This window comes from Macaca nemestrina, chromosome 12 (genome assembly GCF_043159975.1).
Source record: "Macaca nemestrina isolate mMacNem1 chromosome 12, mMacNem.hap1, whole genome shotgun sequence".
Classification (NCBI taxonomy): Eukaryota; Metazoa; Chordata; class Mammalia; order Primates; family Cercopithecidae; genus Macaca; species Macaca nemestrina.
The window spans coordinates 30,494,459-30,515,967 of record NC_092136.1 but is presented as its reverse complement, the minus strand read 5'-3'; the positions used below and the strand labels follow the sequence as shown (position 1 = coordinate 30,515,967).

General features: G+C 35.0%; 1 protein-coding gene across 5 annotated transcripts in view; it reads left to right on the top strand.

Moving 5' to 3' along the window:
• LOC105471551 (pyruvate dehydrogenase complex component X) overlaps positions 1-21,509 on the top strand; it is a 74,136-nt gene that overhangs the window by 21,719 nt on the left and 30,908 nt on the right. For all 5 annotated transcript variants that reach the window (XM_071074884.1, XM_071074883.1, XM_011724077.3 and 2 more), the window contains exons 3-5: positions 10,457-10,557; positions 17,085-17,284; positions 20,101-20,199. In XM_071074884.1, the coding sequence (XP_070930985.1) occupies positions 10,457-10,557; positions 17,085-17,284; positions 20,101-20,199 (400 nt within the window). The remainder of the gene's footprint in view (positions 1-10,456; positions 10,558-17,084; positions 17,285-20,100; positions 20,200-21,509) is intronic.

Sequence of the window (21,509 nt, the reverse complement as noted above, 5' to 3'; positions counted from 1 at the left end):
ATTTTGAATCTATATGGAATAAGAATGCCTACTCCCCTAAAGAGTCCTCCTGAGGGTCAAATTTATAGTACTTGCATTTTCTGGGAACCCACAGGTAGAAGTGAAGTTGTCCTGGGCTGATTGCCTCCGTGGGTTACCTGGTAGAAGCCATTATTCTGGAAGAATACAGCTTCTAATCCAAACCACACAGAATTTGCAGATAAAGTCTCACTTAGCAAAAGTCACAATCCCATATTTACTAACGTATGTAGAAGAAGTCTTTTAGGAGTGAAAGTCAATAGGCATAACAAGCAGCAGGACTGGATCCCAGAACTTCGGTTAATTGGAATTACAAAAGTCCAGGCAGATTTGAAAAGGATAAACAGAACTTCTAATAATGAAAAATATTGTCCCTCAAATTAAAAACCCCCAAACCTCAAGGGTGGGCTGAAGTGTGATTAGACAGGACTGAATGAAGAATTTGTGAACGGTAGGACAACTGGAGGAAATTAGGTTGCATGTAACACATAGTGACAGCACTGGAAAATATGAGAGAGAAGTTGACATATGAAGGGTAAAATGAAAATTATTCAGTAACCCAATAGGAATTTCAGAAGAAGAATAAAAAAGAGGAAAATGGGAAGAGGTAATTTTCAAAGAAATATTTGGCAGATAATTTTCTAGAATTTAAGAAAGATACATGTAATGTAAATGGAAGAGCCAGTACCCCATTGGAAAGCATTTTGAGCGTTGGCTCTGAATAGCTGCTACCATATTTTAAAATAATTGTCAGTATCTAAGAAAGTTTTACCTTTATAAATAATGTAATGAATTGGAATCTATTTTTAGGTTTCTTTTCTCTGATGAATTATAGAGCTTTGGCTATTTCCATATTCAATATGACATGGTGTTGGTGTCATTAAATAATTACTCAGACACAGAACAGTCTTTTCGGGATTATTTTAAAAAGATTAACTTTCTTCACACTTTGAGAATTTATAGGTAAGCAGATGAGGGGATTCTTGGGCCACATTTATCTTTCAGACTTCCAGCTCACTGGCAATCTAATAAGTTATTCACACCCGTTAGAATATGAGCAGTAAGATAAAGAGCCAGGAGACATATGGTCTCATTATTCTGTTCTTTTTCTCTTTTGATTACAGTATGCTGTTTTCATGTAGGACAGGCCAGGATATATTTTAAGTCCCTGGAGCGTGTTTCCCAGAAGGTTGCTCTTAAAATTCTGTGTTCTGCCAACTGAAGGGAAATTTGTTTTTGCCAAAACACAGTAAATAATTGAAAGCAATCTTAATCCTTCGTTCTTAGTAGTTCACTGGCTTCTTTTTTAAGCTCATCACCTTTGTGATTTGTGATCTATAATTTGCTGCTTTTCATTAACACTTATGTACTGTTTACATGGGTATCCATATATGTTTAAGTATGCCTGGTTCTTGGTACATTTATGATAACTTGCTTCATTCATTTTATATTAAAAACAAATTTATATTCTGACACTATACTTTTCATAGATTTTTTTTCTCTTATTAACTGTTTTTTGTTTGTTTGAATTTTGAGATTTTAAAAAATATATGGTCACCATAAAACAATGAGTTTAGACCTTTATGCATTAAGAAAATTGATATTTTTCATGAAAAATGATAAGTGTTGCATCTAATTATGAATCTAGTTTACTTCTAAGCGAAGACTAGATAAGTATTTGAGAACATTCAATGGACAGCAGTTCAGTCTTGAAACCATTAAGTTTTTTAAAAAACCTGAGACTGATTCACAGCTTCTTTTACTAATGCTGTGTGTGTGTGTGTGTTTGTGTTTGTGTGTGCGCGTGTGTGTGTGCGCGCGCGACATTTTATGCCAAGGAGATAAGGGTGCAAAGAAAAACTCTGGCCCAGGAATCATGGTTTTTCCTTTGGGTTTCCTCCTCTGCCATGAACTACCTGGGAGTGAGTTGAACTAGATGAAATCTAAGGTACAGAATATCCTGGATTTATAATTCTATGATAACTTATTTTCTTTTTTTAAGTAACTGAAATATGCTCTATTATAGCATATAAATTATTTCCATCTTTGTTGAACTCATGAGTCTAAGAAAATAAGTTCTATAATGACTCTTAGAGTACTTCATTTCAGTCTGAGGATTGACTAAAACATTACACAAGATAAAATTAGTACAGAAAACACTCTGAAAGTGCTAGGTAACAGCCACAATTTCAAAATCTTTTGAAAGGTCAATTGAGCTATCATTCGGCATTTTTATTACAGGTTTTTTATTTGGAGGGGGCATGTGCTTCAGATATTTTCAGTTTAAACTGGACCTAGTTTATTTTTTCATCAATTGAACTGTCAAATCTGTTAAAATAATAAAAAGGAAAAAAAAATTCTTGTTCCCCTTTTGTAAGAGAATATTTGAGGTTGTGAAAAACCTTGTTTTTTTTTCTCAAAATATTTGAGATTTTTCTGCTCTGCCATGAAGCACTGTGGAACAAAACCAGGCTGAGATAATTCCATCAAGCACTTAGCCGCACACACAGTGCCTAGAATGTACGTGGCAAGCATGCTTGACAGTAGTGCTTGTTGCTGCAGTGTTCCTTATGTCATGAGACAAGGGTTTTTTTTTTTTTGTATTTCAAATAGTTTTTGTGAAAGTCTTATACTATGTCTAATATACTGTTACTGTTTAAAATTCAGAAATAAAACCATTTTGAAGAAAGCCTTATCCTATATCACTAGATGCCACTAGAGAGTTATATGGGTCTCTGAATTCTGCTGTAGAAGACGCTTTGGTTCTATTATTTCTGGGAATATGTATATGTTTGTGGTGCTAAAATGGAAAATTTTGAAAAGTACATTTCACAAATAGCTTCCCTTTTTTTTGATGTACTACGGTTTTAACAGCTTTATTGAGGTATAATTTACATACCATAACATTTACCTATTTTAAGTATTCAGTGATCTTTAGTAAATATATAGAGTTGTGCAGCCATTACCACAATCCAGTTTTAGAACACATTTCTGTCACCCCAAAAAAGATCCCTGCTGCCTGATCGCAGTCATTTTTTTCTCCCATCTCTATCCCTAGACAGTCCGCATCTGTTTTTTGTCTCTAAAGTTTTGCGTTTTGTCTACGTTTCATACAAATAGAAGCATGTAATATTTGATCTTTTGTGACTAGAGTTTTTCAGATTTAGCATCAAGGTTCATCCATGTCGTAGCATTTATCAGCTGTTCATTCCTTTTGTTACTGAATTATATTCCATCATTATGCCTTTTTACACTTACTGCTAAATCTTTGTATGATATCAGAATTTTAAAATTAGTGAATGGAATTATAGATTATAGTTTTATTCAGTAGAAGTTTCTGTGGTGATGGAAATGTTCTGTGTTAACCTGTTGAATACAGTAGCTACTAGACTTAGTGAAGAAGCCCGAGGGATGTGTGGGCAGTTGACCTTGTCTCACAGGGCCCTTCTCAAACTACTACTCATGGCTTCACCCCGTAGGGCAGGACCTCAACTGGCCTAGCAACCAGGTTGCCTCAGGTCTTTGGCCATGCAAATATTATACTTCTTTGTGTATGTGTAAAGTGAAAAGGGATGACAAACACTGACTAGGGGCCCCTCCTCTATATTCCCATTCTGCTCTAGGTACTAATTGGATGGGATTGTCATTGCCTGCTTGTTGTACTCTTCTTCAATCAGATTAGGAACTTCTTGAAGCAGGTCTGTCTTACTTTATTACTATTTTTATCATAGTGTCACACACAGTGTCATTCACATGGAGCAGCTAGTAAATATTTGTGGAGTAAACAATTGAATTATTTTTGTCTCTGATTATTGTAGTCATTGTGGTTCAACATAGCACTAAGAAGAGGAATTTTTCTTTAATGTTCATGTTGATCTGATAACTTGGTCTTACAGATAAAAACTAGCTCTTCTTCCACCACTACCACCACACGCACCTTTTACATAAAGACTTTTATTCTTAATTTTTGGCGGAACAAAATTATTTTGTGAAAGCCTCAGGACTTAGTCCATTAATAAAATAAACATCACCATTAACTGTGTTTGACCAAGGCTATACTTAATGTCTAGAATTTAAAAAGAGAAAGGGAAGCCTCTGTATACTTCAGTCCTCAGCTCTGGCAGCTGCCCATCGGACAAAGGAACAGGATGATGATGCTGGCGTCAGTGCTGGGGAGCAGCCCCCAGGCGGGCCTCTGCTCTGGCCCCTTCTGGGGCCCGCACTCTCACCCCGGGCCCGCTCCACTTCCACCACTGACATGGACCACGAGAAGATGGTGCAGGAACACTCCTGGGCCGCCATCTCTTTCTTCAAACAGTCAGCTATGAACCTGACAGCTGAGAAGCCATGTGTCACCTCACGGTGTCCAGGACCCTCTATCCTAGCTGCTCAGTCTTTTCCACTCTTCTCCACTTTAAATTCTTTGTGGACGGAAACTTCTCTTTTTGTTGTTTTCATACCCAGTGCTTAGTACAGTGCCTTATACGTTAATGTTTGTTGAATGATCTGGTAGAAATGACAGAATATGGAATAAATGTGTCTTGATTCTGGTAGAAATGACAGAATATGGAAAGAAAATGTATCTTGATTCTGGTAGACATGACAGAATATGGAATACATGTGTCTTGATTCTAAATGGCTATATAGCTAACATTTTATTTTTACCTAGAGATGTTGTGAAGTGTTACATAAAGATGTATGTGAAGCGTTAACACTTCCAGCCCCAAGACTTTAAAAAAAAAAAATGTATATATATATATATATACACACACACACACATATTTAAAATTTTCCTGAGAGTCAGAGAGATTAAGTAACTTGGTCAAGATCCCTAGTAACTGTCAGAGCTTGGAATCAAACTCATATCTGAATTAGGAGAGGTTCCTTGTAACTACTCTGCCAAGGAATCGTTCTAAGCTACAGCACTAAATTTTTGATCACAGCTGAAACTCAGTAGATTTGGAATATTCATGGCTCATTATTTGGTCTCAGAGTTTTCTTTTGGCATTTACATGATGTTTGATTATTGAAAAATAGAACTTTGGTTTTGTGATGAATTAGGGGTAATGCTTCCATATGTAATATTATTGTGTTTTTAAAACTTTCCTGGGGTTTGTTTGTAAAGTTTTCTGTGTCTCTTTTCACCACTTCCCTCTCTTTTGTCCTCTCATTTTTTCCCTGTCTTTCCTCCTGCTTTTCTCTTCTCCCCTCTCCCTTGGCATTCTCATCTAGCTAACATATATGTCTGTGTTATGTGAAAATATATAGGTATAGTTTTTTAAAAAAGCAAAAAAGGCTGTCTTTTTAAATATCAGAAGCGTGCTACAAATCGAATGTTAGAACCAAAAGAAATGTAAAGGATAGTTTGATGTATACCTTATGAGGAAATAAGGATTTGTGAAGTTATGTTTTTTTCTAAAGCATTTTAATCTAAAATTCGTTGTGTATGGTGCACTGGCCTGAAACCTGAGGAATGGGGATGGGAATATAAAACACTTAAGTGTCCTATCCCTGTTGTGAAGAAGCTCATAGTCTAGTAAATAGAGGAAATCACAATTTAAAAAAGTAATTAGCAGTAATGTAACATTTTATATGCAATTTGTGATTTTTAAATAAATTAGACCTACTATAGGAATCTGGAATATGAACAAAATTATGTAGGTCAAGTTACTCAGAGAAAGTTATATGGCTGGAGTCGAATCTATAGTTCTTAAAGTGTGATTGGAATTTGAATACTGATGAACACAAATGATAATATAGCATCATTTTGTTTTTCTGTGGCTGGAGTCTATTTTCTAGGCATCTAAGAGGTATTTAATTGCTGGGTTTACTAGTTCTATAGTTTTTCCTTGATTATAGCAGAAACCTTTGAGGATATGTTTTGTTTTTTTTTTCCTTTTGAAGTACAATCTGTTTTAACCACTAAAACATCTGCCATTTAAAGAAGTATGTAAGATGATATAATCTGACACTGTAGCTTTCTCTATGACATACAAAGGTCATTTTTGGTCTCTTTCTGCATATCTTACCAGCCTAATCTCTCCTCACTTCTCTGCATACTATTTGCAGTTCCTCTGAAGTTTCCTGTTCTCTCTGCCTCCAGGACTATAAGTATATTACCTTCTGCCTGGATCACTGCCTGTTTACAGATTGTCTCCTCCTCACCTCTTCAGGCTCAGATTAGGTGGTCATTGTATTCTAGGAAGCCTTTTCTCACCTTCCGAAAACTGAATTAGATGCCCCTCCTGAACATTCCCAGAGCATCCTGACCTCACCTTATCCTGCTCTATTTTCCAGTTTACTTGTCAATGGATATTAAGCAAGCTTCTTGAGGTCAGGAATCTTAAATCTATGCTGTTATTACTGTCCACTGCTGTATAGTCAGTGCCCCTCTCTCTCTCTATATATATATATAATATATAAATATATATAATATAAATACATATATATATTTTTGTTTGTTTGTTTTGAGGTGGAGTTTTTGCTCTTGTCACCCAGGCTGGAGTGCAATGGTGTGATCTTGGCTCACTGCAACCCCCTTCTCCCAGGTTCAAGTGATTTTTCTGCCTCAACCTCCTTGGTAGCTGGGACCACAGGTGCCCCCCACCTCTCCTGGCTAATTTTTGTATTTTTAGTAGAGACAGGGTTTCACAGTGTTGGCCAGGCTGGTCTTGAACCCCTGGCCTTAGGTGATCCACCCACCTTGGCCTCCCAGAGTTCTGGGATTACAGGTGTGAGCCACCATGCCTGGCCACCCCAATATATTTTTAATAAATGTTGACTAGGGACATCTCTTTGGGGTTAGACAAAGGACCTTTTAGGTGGTAAATAAATATCATCTAACATATCAATTTATTTTTAAAAATAACTTATATTAGTGTCTCTGAACTGTTTTACCTAAAAATGTAACTATCAATTTGAACATCTTGGTACACAAATGAAGTACTTTCTGTACTGTGAACATTCAGAGCATATTTATTAATTTAGTGTTTTAGATTTTCTTTTTTTCCTCTTATGATGCTTGCCTTATTCCAGCTATTTTTGATGTGTGAGGAGGTGTATTTATATGTTACCTATTTTTTATCCCCTTATTTTTTATTCTGTTTTTGTGTTAGGGCTATCTCTTGTAAGCTACATTTACCTAGATTTTATTTTTGTATCCATTTTGATAATCTCTACTTTTAATGGGTGATTTTAATCCATTTATATTTATTGTGATTACTGATACATGTGGACTTATTTCTACCATTTTTTGTGCATTTTTATTTTTATCCTCTGCCTTTTCTTTCCATGTGCCTGCCTTCAGTTAATCACCTTATTTTTTATTTTTCCTCTGTTTTTCTAATGCTGTAGATTATATTTGTTTTTAAATTTTAAATTAAATTTTGCCAATTACATTTAGTGTTATTCAGTATTTTTTTCCTATTATAGGTTGATGCAAAAGTAATTGGGATTTTTGAAAGTAATGTGGTAAAAATAAAATTACTTTTGCACCGAGTATATCAAAGTTGTTAGCATGCATCTAAACATTTCCTTACCTATCTTATTGTTGTTTAGAGTTTGAGTTTTACACTTTTTAAACCCTCAAACATTACTTTAAAAATACAAGTGGTTAACATTTTAGTAATTTTCACAATAACTTGTTTCTTATATCCCATGGGTTCCATCTGCTTCCACTTTTCTTCTTAATGAACTGCATCTTGTAAGAGCTTTTTAAAGAGATCTTTAATAGATGGTAAAATTTCTTAGCCTTTATATGTCTAATTAATACTTCTCTTTCGTTCTCAAATGATGGTTTGGCAGCATATAAAATTCTAGACAGTTATTTTTCCTCAGTCTTTTGAAGATATTACTTCATTGTTTTCCGACCTTTATTGCAGCTGCTAAGTGTGCTCTCAGTCTTTCCATTGAGGTAATCTGTTTTTTTCCCCTTTGATAGATTTTTAAAAGACTATGTTTTTATCATTGATAGTATGCTATCTCTTTACATTGTATCTAATAATGATTCATATTTATATGGTCTAATGCTCTTTTTTCTGTTTAATTTTTTTATCAAGGTATAACTTGCATAAACTTTAGGCTCAGTTAAATTTTATATACATGTATACCCATGTTACCACCACCTAGATCAAGATTTAGAACATTCTTAGCAAGCTACACAGATCCCTTATGCCCCCTGCTAGTCAGTACACCTGCCCTAAACTCATTCAAAACTCTTTGATGATGAGAGTATACATCTCCAGTTCTGGGAAATTCTCAGCCACTGTTTCTTCAGGTATTGCTTCTCCACCATTGCCTCTAGCATATTCCCTCAAAACTCCATTAGCAAACATTGCAGCCTCAGTCTTTGTCACTTAACTGCTCTTTTCTGTTTTTTGTTTTGTTTTGTTTTTTGTTTTTCATGTTTGTATCTTTTTGTCTGCCTGCATGAAATTCCGGGTAGTTCATTAGTGCTACCTTTCAATTTACTAATTCATACCTTCACTGTTCCCTGTCTAGAATATATTCTGTTGTTTCTTTTTATTTCAATTACTTAATTTGTCATTTTTAAGATTTCTAATTTTTTTTTAATTTCTACCTGATACTTTTTTTTTTTTTAATTTCTTGTTATTGTGATGGCTCTTTTACTTTCATTTATGTTTCTGGATATCCTCAAGTACTTATTTTACAATCTTTGATAGATTGCACTAAATAAATTGCTTCTGAAATGAATTTTTATTACAATTATTGATTTTGTGGCTTGCTTTCTTAGCATTTGATTTCTTCATGTGTCTCAGAACTTTCTTTTTTTTTTTTTTTTTTTTGAGACGGAGTCTTGCTCTGTGCCCCAGGCTGGAGTACAGTGGCGAGATCTTGGCTCACTGCAAGCTTGGCCCCCCGGGTTCACGCCATTCTCCTGCCTCAGACTCCCGAGTAGCTGGGACTACAGGCGCCCGCCACCACGCCCGGCTAATTTTTTGTATTTTTAGTAGAGACGGGGTTTCACCGTGTTAGCCAGGATGGTCTTGATCTCCTGACCTCGTGATCCTCCCGCCTCAGCCTCCCAAAGTGCTGGGATTACAGGCTTGAGCCACCGCGCCTGGCCATGTCTCAGAACTTCTGCAATTTACTTTTAAGTGGAAAGTTTATGCTTTAATGTCTTCCCTCCTACACAGTTCCCCCTCAGTCCCCGCCACCACCCAAGGAATTTTGCAATTGATATTGGGGATGTTGGTAGATACAGCCCTGAAGTCAGAGGGTGGCTTGACTCTGTTCCTGGTATTGAGGCAGTATTCTGGTCCTCACCTTCCTAGACCCGTGGTTGCTGATTAGAATCATAGTCTCAGTCAACAGGTTTTGATTGTGCATTTTATCAGCCTCACGTTATGAGTAGAAGAACCCTGATGTAGCCCTAGCTTCAAGTAGTGAATCTGATTTGAGTCTCCTATATCCAACAAACTACTTTTAGTTCCCTTTAATCCCTAAAGGAAACTGTTGTACCTCTTTCCCCCTGTTTACTCCAAACCTGCTCCTAGATCCAGAAGCTAGTAAGCCTGTAACTTCAGGTCTTCCTCAATGTTTTTGAGTTTCCAGATATTTTCTTTTGCAGAGAAGTGATCCGTATTTGACTTCAGTTGTGTCTTTGATTTTCTCTTTTTATGCTTTATATGTTTTATTCATTTATACTGTGTGCTGCCAACAGGTTTTTTGAATTTGCCCTAAGATGTGAACCCCAAAGTACTGCTACTTGTAAAACTTTTCTTCAGGGAATATAGTCAAAATGTTTGAAAAAGTAAAGGGGTATGGAGTCTGGAATTGATTTGTTCAAAGGTGAATACACATTTGTTGCTATTGTCTCTAAAGTTGATTTCATTTTTACATGCTCAATAATCTTTGTAATAGCTTTTTTATTATCACAAGTATAATTTATGTCTGTTATAGAGCTTTTGGAAATTACAGCAAAGCATACACATACACACACACACACCCCCCCCCCCCACAAATAATGAGAATTACTTGTATTTACACAACCCAGATATAGCTATGGAATATTTTGGTATTTGTTTATGTTTTATTCGTATGTACATGTATACATAGTAATATTTATATTTTAAAAAACAAGGCCGGGCGCGGTGGCTCACGCCTGTAATCCCAGCACTTTGGGAGGCCGAGGCGGGCGGATCACAAGGTCAGGAGATCGAGACCACGGTGAAACCCCGTCTCTAATAAAAAATACAAAAAAAAAAGCCGGGCGCGGTTGTGGGCGCCTGTAGTCCCAGCTACTCGGGAGGCTGAGGCAGGAGAATGGCGTGAACCCGGGAGGCGGAGCTTGCAGTGAGCCGAGATCGCGCCACTGCACTCCAGCCTGGGCGACAGAGCGAGACTCCGTCTCAAAAAAACAAAAAAACAAAAAAACAAAAACAAAAACAAAAAAAACAAACCCAGTCTTGTTTTGTAGGTGAAGCGGTGAGTGCTGGAGATGCATTATGTGAAATTGAGACTGACAAAGCTGTGGTTACCTTAGATGCAAGCGATGATGGAATCTTGGCCAAAATCGTGGTATGTTTTTATTTTAATTGTCTTCAACAGGATGAAGAGCTCTTGAGTGTAAAGTTCATTGTAGTAAAATTACCTTTTATTTTTGCCTCCTTATTTTTAATGTGTATGGTCTACTACATAATACATTTTTAACTCAAGTGTTTAAAATGTTTTAGAGTTAAGGTCTAGTAGCCTGTTTTTCTGTATTTTCTAAATTTTCTGTAATGTGGGTTATTTTTGTAATGGAATGTTAGAGCTTATGTGAAAAGTAAGTGAAATAAAATGCTCAGAGCTACATGTGGTAAAAACATGACTATTTAGCATTATGTGGTATATTCCCTGATTGAGCCAACCAGCATGTTTGTTTCTTAATTTCTAGAACGTTTACTAGATAGTATGGTGGAACAGCTAAGACTGTGGACCCTGGAATCACCCCGCTGACTGATTCATATTATATCTAAAAAGTTCTGCCAGTTATTAGTTATGTAATGATTAGCAAAGTCTTCAACCCCTGTGCCTTTTTCTTCATGTTAAAGTAGAGATGATAAATACCTACCTCATGGGACAGTAGGGAAGACTGAGAGAGTACATACATGCGCATCTCAAGACCTGTTACTCAGTTGCTCAATAAATGTTACTTCTCCCATTATTACAATTGTTTCCTCAGCTCTTGGTGACCATCAGTCCCCAAGTCAGTCTGTATGTTTGCCTAGTAATTTGTATTGGTTGGTTGCAACTGGATAATAAATATCCATTTGCGCCTCTGGAGTTTGATTTGTACAGATGAGCTGCATGTCTATTAGCAGTCCCTTGTGGATGTGTTTTTAGTTCTGAGCCACCAGCTTACCTCCGCTTTGAGCATAGACATAACACCTTCCTTTGTATATTCTATTCAAAGACTACACTTCAGAATGCTATACTCTAACTAGGTGCAAATCTAGAGACAGTTTTTTATTTGTTTTTCTTACTAGAAAATCCTCTTTTCCTTTTTTTTTCTAGCACTTATGTTGTATTTTTAACTTCTAATATGTTAAACTTCCTTTACTTGTCATCTCTGATATTGGATACTAGATATAACATTCCAGGTTGAAACATGTTGATAATACAGTTAACTTCCTTTTAGGAATATGAATCAAAGGCTAAAATTTCTATACGTTTGTAATTGGGAAAATATAAATATTCATACCAAAAATAGTTTTCTTGACTAATTTATGCAGCATGTTGAAAAATATTGCTTGAATTACCATGTAATAAACCTAGCTACTTTTTATTATGTGTACTTTTGGCAAACTGTGTTCTTGGCCCCAATTTTGGATTGTTTGGCTGTGGAAATCTTCCAGAATTGATAGCATTTTTCCACTTAGCTGCTAAGTAATACGTTTCAAATTGCTAATCATGTCAGCGGGTCAGCAGTGCCAATTCATCTGGCCCCTATGCTCTGAAAAAGGTTGGGAGTGAAAGTGCATATAGTTGATAGCGGCTTTACTGGCACAACTATTTTCTTGCCAAAGAAAAGACTGTATATTTTAGTCCTTCATGGCTTTATTATTATTCCACATGCTTTTTGGATAGTATTTGGGAGTCTATTCACAACAAGATGTTGCAATTTTATCAGGGAAAAACTAGTAAATTTTTTTTTTTTTTTTTTTGAGATGGAGTTTCACTCTTGTTGCCCAGGCTGAAGTGCAATGGCACAATCTTGGCTCACCACAACAACCACCTCCTGGCTTCAAGCAGTTCTCCTGCCTCAGCCTCCCAAGTAGCTGGGATTTCAGGCATGCACCACCACACCTGGCTAATTTTGTATTTTTGGTAGAGACAGGTTTCTCCATGTTGGTCAGACTGGTCTCGAACTCCCGACCTCCAGTAATCCACCCGCCTTAGCCTCCCAAAGTGCTGGGATTACAGGTGTAAGCCGCCACGCCCTGTCAAAACTAGTAAATTTTCATACAAAAATACTTCAGTTATTACACACTTAAAGATCAGTTCATCAGCTTATTCTTAAAGTTAGTATTTAGCAGATTGAACAGCTGTTTTAAATGATAATAAAGTAGAATCTTAGGATGACATATTTAGAGGGTTTATTAGAGGTTCTCTAATTTGGCTTCCAGTATATTTGGGGTTGCTATATAATTTGGCACACCAATTAGGATATTTGTGAGGATGAAAAGGGTATAAGATGTTAAAATTATTTACATTTATGTAATGTTTGCAATATATTTATTGACTAGCAATATATTTATTGATAGATTTTTATTGATAGACCTTTATTCAAAACAATTTTCAAAAGTAGAATTTTTTCCTAAAAAATAACATCCATGAGTATTAAAGAAAATTTTTTTAAAAACACATTTTTTTAATTGATCATCTGAATACTAAAAACAGCAGAATAATTATTCTCAGTACTATTCACATTCTTCAGTTGGTTTCTTCACTTTATCTCACTCAAATACTGTGTCATTGGTTTTTTTCTAAAGAATACATTTTTAAATACTACTGTATTCATTAGATTCCCCTTCCCCACCCTTATTTTTTCATTAAGTTGCCCACAATCCCATTCAAAGTTGCCTTTTAATGGTTTGAAAGTTTATGGTTGAAATTTGAAGTTGTAGAGCCTTTAGTTGATTCTTCTCTCTAGACCATGATATTTTTAATTAAGAAAATAGCCTCTCAGAGCTCAGAGCAGATTCTATTAAATGGAAGATATTCTCAACTCTAATTTTTTCATATTGAAATAGTTATGACACATTGTGAGGAAAGATAGTTTATGTTCCCTATGAATCAAAAGTTAAATTGTTACATCTACTTTATACCTTTTAAATTTGTTTTTTTAAAATACTGGCATCATCTTGAGGTGCTGCACGATAAATTTTGATCAGTTGGATATAATTTACAGATTTGGGAAATTATTGATTTGGTAGCGATTATATTGGATACCGTCTCTGATGTCAGACTACATTTAAATCCTGCCTCTGCTACATACTTGTCTTGTGATCTTGAGCAAGTTACATAACCTCTTTGTGCTTTTTCTCATCTATAAATGGGAATAATGATAGTATTTACCTCAGAAAGTTGTTAGGATTAAATGAGTTAATGTTGTGCTAGAACAGTGCCTGAGACTTGAAAGCCAGACAGCTGTTATTCAAGGGCTTAATGAATGTTTCTTCTTCCCCTTTGTATTTTAGCTTATCATTGATTTGTTTTCATTTTCAGTATTTCTTATGTACTTCCTTATAAACCAAAGTTCATTGTCCATATAAGAAAAACAGTATACATTGAAGAATAAAAACAGTTCAAAACTGTATAATGGTTCACACCATGATGGAAAATCATAGTGATGAACCAGGTAAGTCAGTCACATGACCCAGGTCATCGCCACTAACTGCTGCACATGCTCTGTCAGTAGTCACTCGGTAGCTTTCAAACTGCTCTATTTTAAAGAATAAAAATACTTAAATAATTACTTAATGTACTAATTTTAAAATATCAGGATTAAAACAGACAATATTTACTTGCACCTTTAATGGAATGAACCCCCTCAATTTCTCTGTTGGACATACTGCTATAAATGTTTTGCCTCTCATATCCTTGTGTACACAGATGAGCTTAGGTGAGCTGTTTGTAGCACATTTGCAGGTGATTCATTGGTTAAGATGTGAGAAGTCTCTGGTACAGAAGCCTCACACTAGTGACCTCAGCCTCTGTATGAGAATTATGAAGAAATAGTTTGTCACAGGCCTTACTACCCATTATCGTATATGTTGATGTTTGCCCTTTAGTGATGCCAGCCACATGCTAAACCTTTAGGCATGAATTTCTAACCCATACCAAGGGGACAGTCCCCTGTAGTCTAATATTGATCCATGTTGAATGTATTGTTTTAAAAAAATCCATAATTTGAAGGAAAACACCACAGCAGTAACAACAACAATAATAATACCTTTAACAATGAAAATGAAAACAAGTTACTAGCTACCAGACCCTATTCTAAGGGCCTTACATATAACTCATTTATTCCTTATAACAACAATGTGAAATAGCTACTGTTATTTGCATCTTACAACTCAGAAAGCAAGCATGGTGAGATAAGGAAACTACTAAGGTCACATAACTAGTAAGTGGTGGAGCCAGCATTGAAACTCAGGAATTCTGTACACAACTGGGAGGGAAGGCTAATATTTGAAATGAGAGACTCAGCATTCAATATTTCAGCATTGATGAGCTCTAAGTTAATAGAGCTATGTGTAAAAACCCTACATTTAATATTAAGAAATTATTGGCACAAGAGTAAGAGAGGGCTTTGGTCAAGTAACCTGAGTGCATAGGAAAACTCTGGCATTTGAGGTGTCCTTAGCTCCACATGCTTTGGTAGAGCAGACTGTATCCATGGAGGTAGCTCGGAGAGGAAAGGGAACAGTTACAGAGGCCTGCTTGGTTTCTAAACAGTTTTGCAAAGAGTACTATTTACTCCTCTATACTAAGTCTACACTGGTTTTGAATATTTGCCTCCCACAATGTAAGCAAATGTCTACGGGAAATTAGCATACCTCTGAAAGATCTCTGTTTGCACCAAAGGAATAGGAAAGGTTGAAGAAATTATCTTAAATTCATATAGAGATTTTAATGACTTTAAATGGAATTATAATCAACTGTATTTTATCTTCTGTTATATATTCAAGTTGTATGGTAGTACATCACTTGTCCTTGTCTATTGTATTTGGGTTTCATGCTTCATGGTGTCACTTTTTTAAATAAAAAAATGTGAATGGTTAAAAATAAATTTTATTTGATATTTAGATAATGATAAAAATTGAAATGATAAATACTATTTATTGTCTACTTGTGAAGGTGTCAGCGTTATGTTGGTAGAGTATGTATGGAATCGTTTATATGATTTACAGTAAATGAAACAAGGTGAGGTATCAGTTTCAGATTTAGTACGGTTGTCTGACTCAGATTTTAAAAATCTATTGATATTTTTAAAACAAAACTTTTTTTTAATGCTTTACATTTGAATGATGTTCTTTGTACTTGGACATTGATCCTATTTCTGATTCAGTTTCGAAAGGAATTAACATCAAGTGGACTATATGTCAATAGTTTTTTTTGTATAAATTTTTAAAGAAAATTAGTCATTTTACTTTGATTTTTGAGTTAGCAATTCACACGCAGGTAATTATAAACACTTTTAGAAGACAAATATTGGTCTGATAATAATCTTAATTCATCTTTTTGACATAGTAAAGAAAATGAACTCTGCAGAAACAGAATTTTTTAGTATGTGACAAACAACTAAGCAACTACATTTTTCTTGGATTTCTTAGTATTCTTCCATAGCTTGTAATTCATTAAACATTCCTATTCAGCTTTCTATACTAATTTCATATATATATATATTTTGCTTCATCAAAGCATTGCTGCTTTTCTTCCTCATCAGTAATTAGTAAACTTAGCTTCCTAACCCCTTATAACTTATGCCTTATTAACGATAGTGAACATACCAGTAAGCATTGAAATTAGTGTTACTCTGAAATGTCAAACTCATTCTAGAAGTTATGCTTTTCTTTAGCATTACTGTATTAGTGGACATCCTGCAGCCTGTCATTTTATTGTTCATTAAATATAGCTAATGAACCTTATTTAGAGTAATTGAAAGGGAATAATAGAAAATTTTAAGGGAATGACATTTTCTTCCAGTAGTGAACTTATAAAATATTGTTATCTGAAGGTTTTCTAGGGACTTATTTTTAATAAGTAAATTAGAATTAACCCTTTATAAATTAATGCTGCTGAAATGCTTAAAATACATCTGTCTTAACTTTTAAAAACATTATCTTCAATTTAAGTGTTAATTGGCATTATCTGTGAAAAAATGCTTTATTAACTGAGACACCACTGTGTTTCTGATATACCCATAAAAAACTCATGAGGTTTTATTTTATTTTTCAGGTTTTGTAAATAGATATACAGGGAAATAATTAAATATAAAGAAGTAGACTATATTTAACATTAACCAGAATAGTTAACCAGTTCTATCTATACATTGGAATGTTCATCTTTTCAGACTAAGTTTACTGAAAAGATTCTTGCATTAGGTAAATTTTAGTAGATTGGACTAAGTTGAAGGAATTAATCCCTTCTGAGCTTTTTGAATTCTGAAGCTATTGCATAGAAACTGTCTGGGAAAGACAAATGGTTAAGATATGTAGCCACAGGCTCCTGTTTTGGATTTGTATTGACTTCAAAAAACAAGATGATAATGATGGATCTTATATGTGTATTTGAAGGCTCTCAGAGGATACATTCTAGATTTATCCTTTGTTTCAGAAGGTAGCATTAGCAACTGGAAAGAGGAGAATGGTGAAGGAAGGTATAAGTGGGAGAAAGTGGAGAAGGTGACAGGTGGAAGACTGAGGCAAACAGTCTTAGAAGCAGCTTTTAGCTCAAATTAAGATATCTTAAGGGGAGAATTTCCCAACAAGGGAATAAACTACTTAATGCAGTCATGGGGTTTTACTTCTCTACAGTTATTTCTTTTTTAAATATAGGTTGAAGAAGGAAGTAAAAATATACGGCTAGGTTCACTAATTGGTTTGATAGTAGAAGAAGGAGAAGATTGGAAACATGTTGAAATTCCCAAAGATGTAGGTCCTCCACCACCAGTTTCAAAACCTTCAGAGCCTCGCCCCTCACCAGAACCACAGATTTCCATCCCTGTCAAAAAGGAACACATACCCGGGACACTACGGTGAGTATATTTATTCAAAGGATGATGTAAAAAAAAAAAATGCTTATGGCAGTTCTTACGGAGTTGTAATCATTATATTCGCACATCGTTGTACATAGAAGTTGCTGTTCTCAGCACACTCAGACCTTAGAGTGTGTGCTTTTTTTTTTCAACCATCATTGTTCATTCAGTAAATAGTTATTGAATATCTGCTATGTTCCAAGTACTCTGAAAGCCCTGCTTGCACAATGGAAAACCAAACAGTATGTGTCCATGTTGAGGCTGAATTAGGTTTTAGAAGTCTAGAATGGAATTCAGTATACCAGACTTCATACTCTGTTACCATTTATGGAGTTCTAATTACTTACAGGAATTCCAAGCTCGAATGTCTCTCTGATATAAAATAGAATTCGTGTTTTAACATGCATTCGTTTTCAAACTAGTCTGCATTATGAGTTTCCGGCACAGACTGGAGCTCAGTTTTGTCTGTTCTGTAACAAAACAGACAACTTACTACACATCATTTCACTTTAGCTTTACATTGCTTTAATAGAAGAACTCTATAAATTCTAACATTTCATTTGTTTAGTATTCTATATAATTATACAACATTACTTTTTCTTTATGAGAAAAAGATCTTCATAAAGTAGACCTCTTCATTCTTAAACATTTTTTCCTTTACTTTATCATTGTCAGAAAAGAATCCACCGTGCTTTTTTGGGGGAGGCGGTGACGGAGTTTGTTCTCATTGCCCAGGCTGGAGTGCAATGGTGCAATCTCAGTTCACCGCAACCTTGGTCTCCTGGGTTCAAGCGATTCTCCTGCCTCAACCTCCTGAGTAGCTGGGATTACAAGCATGTGCCACCTTGCCCGGCTAGTTTTTTTTGTATTTTTGGTAGAGACAGGGTTTCTTCATGTTGGCCAGGCTGGTCTCAAACTCCTGACTTCATGAACTGCCTGCCTTGACCTCCCAAAGTGCTGGGGATAACAGGCATGAGCAACCACGTCTGGCCTGCTTTTTGAAATATTGATTTTTAAATTCCCTGTGCAAAGTGTTTCTGACTCTGTTGCCTTGACTCCCATTTACTGTCTCCTCTTTCATTTACGCTAAAAATTGGAAGACAGTCTCACTGATGTCTTCTAACTAATGGTCTTCTCCCCTTGCAAAGATAATAATAGTGTATACCCTATTTAAGATCAGTCATCATCAGAAACTTGCATGAATCTGAGGCCCCACTATGTAGGTTAAAAACCTACTGACCTATGAACTCTGCATATTTTTGGGCCCACACAGTGAATGAAAAAAAAAAATTTTTATTTTGGTTGGTTGGTCACTAATCTTATGTAAAAATCTAAAATTTCAGTTTCTCTTGAAAAGTCTAAAGATTTAATAATACTGGGCCCATATGAGAGTTATTTAATACTTCCCTGAAATGCAGCAAGTTCCACAGTTGTTTCTGTTTCTTAGCTTTAATTTCTAGACCCACCCTGTTTTAATCTGTACTAATCAGGCTTATTTTCTTTATCTGACTGTGTAGTCATTTGTTTACTACTTTGCTTAAAGGAAATATACTGTTAGTCATGTAATCTTAGGTATACTATATATATATATATATATATATATATATATGTTTATATATACAATTCAACCTCAGCAAAACAACCCAATTAAAAAATAGGCAAAGGACTTTAATAGCATTTCTCCCAAGAAGATACATAGATGGCCAGCAGGCAAATGAAAAAGATGTTCACTGTCACTAACCATTAGGGAAATGAAATCAAAACCACAATGAGACATCCCTTCATACCCTTCAGGAGGGCGATTATCAAAACAAACAAACAAACAAAAACCAAACCAGACCCAGAATATGACAGGTGTTGGCAAGGACATGGATAATTTGGAACCCTTGTTGTTGCCTAGTGGAAGTGTAAAATGCTGCAGCTACTGTGGAAAACAGTATGGCAGTTTCTCAGAAAATTAGAATTACCATATCATCTAGCAGGTCCACTTCCGGATATATATGCAAAATAACTGAAAGCAAAGACTGGAAAGAGATATTTGTACGTCTATATTCATAGCAACATTATTCACAGTAGCAAAATGGTAGAAACAACTCATAAGTCCAAAATGCTATGAAATGTGATTCAGCTTTGTAGGAAGGAAATTCTGGTAAATGCTGCATAGATAAACCTTGAGAACATTATGCTGAGTAAAATAAGCCAGTCAAAAAGACAAATACTGTATGATTCTACTCATGTGAGGTACCTGAAGTAGTCAAACTGATAGAGACAAAGAGAATGGTTACCAGGGGTTGGAAGGAGGGAGGAATGGAGAGTTACTGTTTAATAGATACAGAGTTCAATTTGGGAAAATGAAAATTTCTGGAGATAGATGGTGGTGATGGTTGCTCAGTAGTGTGATTGTACTAAATGCCACTCAATTGTACACCTAAAAATGCTTAAAATGGTAAATTTTAGGTATCATTTGCCACAATACAAAATATATGAAGCAACAATATAACAAAATATATGAAGAAACAATTGATGTTTGTGATGAGCACCCATGTGAAAGTAATTGGTTGAAATAGAAGTTCTTTCCCCTAATGAATATTTATTCTTACTAAAATAATATTTAGAAATAGTAACTAAATTTTTATGAAAATGTTTAAAGAATAAAATAAATTGATACAGATTATTTGACGGTGACCATCTGTGGGAGTCATTTTAACTTTATTATAAGATTTTTAAAATTATTTGCAAAACTGTTGACATTTAGATCTATTTGAATCAAATGTAAGTGTTAATTGGTTCTATTAACCTTCATATTTTTTTCTTAGGTTCCGTTTAAGTCCAGCTGCCCGCAATATTCTGGAAAAACACTCACTGGATGCTAGCCAGGGCACAGCCACTGGCCCTCGGGGGATATTCACTAAAGAGTATGTGTTTGCTTTTTGTAATAACCAATTCCATTATTTATTATGATCATGTTTTTTTTTGAAAGAAAATAAAAAGAGCTTATTCAGTCTTAAGATTTAAAAGGAGGTACACTGTTCTTTTGTACTTTTAATTGCTTTTATCATTGTAAATTATATTGTGTGCAAGAGTTGTTTTCTGAATAATTATAGCATTACTGAAGAACAACTCTAATTTGGTAACTAAGCAAGATCCTTAGAAGTGGTAATAAATGCAGAAAATTAGAGTGCCAAACAGTGAAACTTTATGCAGTATTAAGTGTATGAACTCATGCAATAACATTTACATTTCTAAAACAAGGAAATATATTTTAAAAAATTATTTTCATTATCCATTTGAATTTTATTCACTTGTACTGTTATAAAGCAATTTCCATATACAGTTTGGTCTCTTTTTAGATTTTCTTTTCTGTTTCATTGATCCATCTGTTCACAAGTTAGTACCATACTTTTTTAGTACCACATTTTTAATTAGAAATGTTTTACTGTATGCTTTACCTCTGATAGCAATAGCCTTGCTCTTTTTTTTTTTTAATTAATCAGTTTTCTTAGTTCATTCTTATTTTATTATTCTTCCAAATGAATTTTAAGCAGTTCATCTAGCTCCATGGGTAGGAGTGAGGGGTATTTTTATGGGATTGTATCACATTTTAAATAAAGTTTGTGAGAACAGACATCTTTATGATGATGGGTCTTTCTATTCCGCAACACTGGTGTGTCTTTGCATTAGTTTAAATTTTTGTGTCTTTCAAAACAGATGGCCCCTTTTCTGTTGAAACTTAGTCTAGTAGGGTAGACAAAGATTAATCAAATAGGCTTATGAACTAATGTAAAATTTCAGTAGTGTTATGTGCTACATTTCTATTGGCAGTAAGAGTAAATGTTTCAAATTGAGTTTATGTTTTAAAGCAATGTACTCATTCCATGTTTATCTAATATTGATAGAAAATAATAAATAATATTGGCCAGAATTTTTGTAAGTCAAGAGAGAGCAATGGTTATTAAATTATAAGTGGCAGTGTTGGGCCAGGCAACTTCTTCTTTTTTCCACTGGGTTATTTTACTCTGCATGAAAGCATTGGCTTACTGTTGGGTGTTTATTGAAAGCAGTATGTAGCTTTAATTCTTAGATATCCTCATTTATCTATATTGCACTCTTACTGATTTGTTAACTGAATGTGAGTATGTGGTTCTATCACACACATACTGTGAAGTTCATGCCACACTGCATGAGTTGGAAATCAGCTGTCCTGAGAGCTCACTGAAGGGCAACA